Source organism: Centruroides sculpturatus, unplaced genomic scaffold, assembly GCF_000671375.1.
Source record: "Centruroides sculpturatus isolate CEXI.00-Female unplaced genomic scaffold, Cexi_2.0 scaffold2346, whole genome shotgun sequence".
Lineage (NCBI taxonomy): Eukaryota > Metazoa > Arthropoda > Arachnida > Scorpiones > Buthidae > Centruroides > Centruroides sculpturatus.
Window position 1 is genome coordinate 31,879 of NW_019386464.1, and position 6,023 is coordinate 37,901.

Consider the following 6,023-nt stretch of genomic DNA (forward strand, 5'->3'; position numbering starts at 1 on the left):
TGGATAAACGCCAAGTGTTTTAATAACACAGTCTTGTGTTCAATAGTAAATAAATACGAAAACACGGTTTCAAAAAACGAATCAATTAATAGACTTTTTATTCAACATATTGACTCTCACCAAAACATCAAATTTCCAGCAAAACACAGCAAAATACCAATAAATTTAAATAATATTTTTTTAAGAAACAAGTTAAAAAAACAATTTTGTAATTAACAAACATATTTATACATATTACATACATCATTTATTTATTTTTACAAGTAAATAGAAAAGTCTTGAAGGACAGTTGATATCTACCCCAAAGTTAACAAATATACATAAAAACAAAGACAACAATTATATAAAATTAAGAATAAATTACATTATACATTAAATACAATATAAATTGAAATAAAAAAGTATAAAAGTTTATTTGAAAAAATTTGTTTTTGAAGAACCNAATAAAATTTATTATCGTTATATTAATTTATTACTCGAAAATTGTGTAATAAAGGACAGAAGGTCACTGCGCAGCCAGACTAGAAAATCGATATTTACTTTGTAGCTAGGATATCGATATCATATCGGGTTTATCGATCTCGTGCTTCCCTTATCATTCTCGGAAGAATTTTCCTTCTGTCGAAACAACCATTTTGTGTACACCCAACAAAGAGATTAGAGAGTTAGAGAAATGAGTAGGAAGCTGGTAACGCCAAATTCAAAGAGAAGCAGCGTCTGGAAGCATTTCGGCTTCGAAGTAGACGACTGTGGAGTACAGATCGACAAGAAAACGGTTTGGTGTCGAGTGTGTGATGCACGAGTAGCATATTCAGGTAACACGTCTAATCTATCCGCTCACATAAATAAATGTCAAAAAATATCGAAAAACTCAGGAGAAATTAAGAAACCTCGTATGCCTATTTTAGCTAAATTACCAGCTAGCAGTAAACGTGCGAAAGACATGACAATTGCGATTACAAACTTTATTGTTAAAGACTTGCATCCTATCGATATTATAAACGGTAAAGGCTTTAGAGAAATGTTAGAGATGGCTGCACCCGAATATACTATACCCAATGAAAATATGATTTTTGAAAATTTAATATCTATGGCCGAAGAACAAAGAAAGGCTATTTTAGAAACGTTGAAATTAGTAGATCACGTATGTTTGACTATCGATTGTTGGGAGTCGGTATCGATGAGAAGTTATTTGGAAGTGACTTGTCATTTTATAGATTCTCAATGGAAGATGCAATCGATTAATATCGGAGCTAAAGAATTGGTGGATAAATATACGGCAGAAAATATTACCAACACTCTACAACAATTCGAAGAAGAATGGGGATTAGTTGGAAAAGTTGTAGCGTATGTTGTGGAAAAATCTTCAAAAGTAACCGAAGCTGTCAACTTATTGCCATCTCCATATATAAACTGTTGCGGTCACAGTTTGCAACAAGCTATTTTAAATGTTTTAAATGGAATAAAACCTGTTGCCGATTTAATAGGTAAAGGAAAGATGATAATAGAATATTTTATATTTAATGCGGAAGCTCGAATTAAACTGGAATCTGCCATCGTTGATTTATTGAAAATTCAAAACGTTGCGAGACGTTGGCATTCGATCTTAGATATGTTAAAATTTTTGAAATTAAATAAAAATGTAATAAATCTCATTGTCTCGGCGAATTTCAAAACAAAAAATTTAGTACTTAACGATACAGACATGATAAAAATTGAATACATCATTTCTGTTTTGGAAATAATGGCGGAAGCAGTTACATACCTTGGTGATCAAAACTATGTTTGTGCATCTGTTGTTCTCCCTATCTTGCGAAATGTTATGAAATCGTTATGTTCTCAAAGCGACGATCCTGATTATATTAAAGATTTGAAACAAAGTTTATCGACGGAACTTATGTTTAAACAGTGGACGAAAAATTCGACATTAATCAAAACTTCAGCGCTTGATCCGCGATTCAAAGCATTAAAATTTTTACCAATGGAAAAAGGAGATCACACATGGGTGGAACTTCAATTAGAATTTGATAATTCAAATATTAAATTGGAAAATATTGAAGAATCGGCGAATGATTTTGTTGTTCAACCTCCTAAGAAAAAAAGACGTTTTCTTGATGATAGCGACGACGAAAATGATTCTTTCTTAACAGAAACAGTAAAAGAAGTTGATCTTTATAAAAATGAAAGAAAAACGGACGAAGAACCTCTAGATTGGTGGAAAATCCATCAACACATTTACCCAAATTTGGCTAAATTGGCTAGACGTTATTTGTGTGTGACTGCTACAAATATTCCATGTGATAGGATATTTAATGCACCTGGAAATCCAATAGTTGAAAAGAGAGCTCGTTTGACAGATTCCATGATCAATACAATCATATTTGTTAACGGATATCTTATGAAAAATATTTAAAATAATTCTACATTATGTTTTAATGACAATCCTTTTATTGGAAATATTTTAATATTCAGTAAACAATTCATTGACATAACTTTACGTTAATAATTATGTGTTTAATTTATAAAATATTGTAAAGTTTTTTTAATAGTAAAGTATAATAACTCGTATTAAAGTCGATTTATTATTTTTATCACTGAATAAGATTCGATAATGAATTTTTCAGAATTGAAACAGCCAAATTTGTTTAAAAAATTATACATTTGGCTCAATTTATAGTTTGCATTTTTCATTTTTATTAAAAGCATTGTTTTAAATATTTTTAAAATGAATTTAATATATCAATGTTTATAGCCTATATAAGAACTTCCATGTATTTAGAGTTAAATAATTTTAAAAGCGTAGAAGAAAATTATATTTTAAAATAAGGAAGAACGACTTAAGATAAATATTATCATATTATCGTAAAAATTATAGGAGTCAGTTCAAGTGATTATTCTCTGTAGTAATTCCATGTTTCCTTCCGTTTAAATTTTGACTGTTAGTCTGACTTAGTGAGTATAATATAAAGTTGTAATCTTATAATTTAGTTTTTACTGTTTTCTTATTAATGTCTTTCTGTTATAAAAGAAAAACAAAATGAAAATTTGAAATTTAGTTATAATGGATTGAAACATTTTTGGTTTAGTATTAAAGAATTTTTTTTAATCTTTATAATTTAAATAAATATTTATAAATATTATATTTAATATGTGCGTGTGTGAAATTAGGCACATTAAAAATTATTACCCGTATAAATAATTATATATTGTATTCAAAGAATGGTGTGCACCCCCTTCTGAGGGGTTTTCCCGAACAAAACCAAGTACAGTACCTCAGGTAATAAAAAGTTTATAATGTATATATTGCTTTTTCCTGCAGCCCCTGTAAAGATTTCTGGATTCGCCATTGACTGAGTACACTGTACTCAGTCAATGGCGAATCCAGAAATCTATAGACTTGTGGCTCTAAGCTGCAGCTTATTTAACTTATGCGCAAATCGGGTTCTGTACTTTTATACTTAATTCAGTTTGAGTTTCTTTTAAATTTAAGAAATGAAAATTATATGACTACAATTTAAAAAATTATTCTTTAAATAAAAAAGAAAAAAAAGTGAAAAAGAAGATGTGAATAAATTATAAAAGTTACATTTTCCCCAAAGTGTAGGAAATGATGAATTTATAATGCAATTTTAATTTTTTTTTAAGAAAAATTTCTTCTTGTTGAGTGTTGTATGAGGAAATTACATTAATTAAAAAGAGAAATTTATATTTTATTATTTCTTGATTTTTTTTAAAGTCAAGTTTACAACAGAATAAAGTATAGAAGATCCATTAATTTCATCGACAATTATAACATATAAAAAGTACTGTATTTAAAAATACAAATCATAAAGATATTTATTTTAAAAATATATATTCAATATAAATTATAAAGATACTTATTTATAAAAATAATTATTTTTAAAGGTTTTCCTTCTTTTTTTAAGTTTATTTTCACAATTATAAAAATTGGGAAAATAAAATTAATAAAATAAGAGAAAATGTTAGTTAACTGCTAATATCACTTTTAAAAATAAATAAAGCAATTCAATAACTTATTTTTCTTAATTTGGACTGATTGTACTCTAATTTTATAATTATTTTTTATTTTATAGTTTCACATAATAATATACAGGGCCGTCCAGAGCTTGTATGAGGCCCGGAGGTAGAGCGAGTCTCCTTTTCCTTTTCCTTTTTTTTTTTTTTTTTTTTTTTTTAACAAACTATATGCATAGAATGTTTTTTTATAAATAAAAAGTTATTTGAACTTTTATCTTTTCAATATTTTCTATATGCATTTTTATAATATATTAAGAAATAAAAAAAAATCAAAATTAAATAATAATTTGAAATTTATTTTAAAAGTATATAAATTTTAGCGTATTATACACATATATTTCTTAATTTAAAGTTATAAAATACGCTTTACTTATTTAAAAATAAATAATTAATTAATTACAAAAAAAGCTTCGTGTAAAAATAGGAAAAAAAATAAAATATTTTTACGTCACGTGGCTAGTACTGTACGTCACGACAGACGTCACGCATAAAGCAGTGTCAACTATAAATGATTAAAAAACTATTTAACAAAAATTAAACAAAGTACCGCCTATAATTTTTACCGTATTTATTAATTATTATACATTTAAATATAATATATTTTTAAAATTTTTCGAGTTATAATGTAAAATGTAAACACCAGTTAGCTGAAGGAAATTAAAATACATTAGATAGTTACTTTCTGGAGAGGAAGAAACGAAGTAAACGAAGAGAAAAGAGGAATAAATCAAGATACGGGGCTGGTCATCGGAAGAAAGACGGAAAAGTGTAAAGTGCACACCGGTTAAAAATGGCTGCTAATCTTGGCATGTGTATAAGTAACGTCGAGGCTGGTTATTTTCTCTCCCGCTTACATTAGCGGATGTATAACTATGCAAAACTCAAATATAGGTGAGTTCATTGTTTGTCGTGTAATTAAATTTGTTTAAAGATTCGATATAAATGTCGTGCTTTTATTCGACTTTTAAAACTACATGGTCTGGGGCCGCCATATTGTTATCAATTGTTCCATGGCCCCGACTTCCTATCATTCCGGACCGAAATGTGTATTACGTTAGATTAATTATTAACACGTGAGTTTTCAATATTTTTCTAAATGCTTTCGAATCTAGAAACACGTGCTCGTGTGGATCGATGATGATATATATTTTTTCCCGCGAGTTTATGTTGAACAAAACATGAATCTGAGTTATAATTAGGTTCAAAACGTAAATGCTCCTAGTGTGTTACAAGGAAACCCTTTATTATAGTTACATTAAATAATGTCTTCGTTATAGTAAATAAAAAGCTTTCTTGAAATGGTAGTGAGTTAATATTGATGTTGTGTGTGTTAATTTACAATATAAATATGATAAATATTTTGAAATAATTACAATTTTAATTTATTTTCAGCTTTATCTGTAAACTTTGCAGAAGATATACATATTTGTGGGGCGTGCAAAGTTCAGTTTGGTGAAATTGAAAATTTTCTTCTACATAAACAGAAAACTTGCCCTTATCTTAAATTAAGATCCGATAACGTTTCTTCGCAGAGTAGTTTGTCTAATGTTCTTTGCGACCAATCTACAAAATCGCTGATCGATGCCGAACCTTCTCCGGATTTAACTGGCGATAAAATAGAGTCTTCGGAAAGAGACGATTGTTTGCTTCCCGATGGAGATGACGGTCCTCGGCTGTGCTCTGCCGACGGAAATAATGTTAGCGATTCTCAGTTTGAGGAACAGATTTCGACACAGAACAATGCTATTTCTTCTGGTGAAAATAATAGGTAATTGAGCTAATTATGATTTAAATATTTCAGAAAATTACATTTTTTAAAAATAAAATGTAATTATTTTTTATTAAATACACACATTACTTTTAATAATGTTGAGTTTCTTTTAGATCATATATATAAAATTTTGAATTTCTGACTAGATTGAAATGTAGTCATATTTCTGAAAGATAAAAGTTCCAAATTAATGTACCCAATTGCATTGTAGGTC

The 6,023-nt window shown here is 28.0% G+C and overlaps 2 protein-coding genes across 2 annotated transcripts; both read left to right on the forward strand.

Moving 5' to 3' along the window:
* The first annotated feature begins 545 nt into the window (after nucleotides 1-545).
* Nucleotides 546-2,480, forward strand: LOC111615062 (zinc finger BED domain-containing protein 1-like). The gene has a single exon (XM_023356436.1). It carries the CDS (start codon nucleotides 674-676, stop codon nucleotides 2,411-2,413), a length of 1,740 nt encoding a protein of 579 aa, XP_023212204.1. The 5' UTR covers nucleotides 546-673; the 3' UTR covers nucleotides 2,414-2,480.
* A 774-nt stretch (nucleotides 2,481-3,254) lies between these two features.
* On the forward strand, nucleotides 3,255-5,810 carry LOC111615059 (zinc finger protein ZFPM1-like). Its single transcript, XM_023356434.1, has 4 exons — nucleotides 3,255-3,277; nucleotides 4,095-4,144; nucleotides 4,710-4,929; nucleotides 5,431-5,810. Exons 3-4 carry the CDS (start codon nucleotides 4,911-4,913, stop codon nucleotides 5,808-5,810), a joined length of 399 nt encoding a protein of 132 aa, XP_023212202.1. The 5' UTR covers nucleotides 3,255-3,277; nucleotides 4,095-4,144; nucleotides 4,710-4,910.
* The last annotated feature ends 213 nt before the right edge of the window (nucleotides 5,811-6,023 follow it).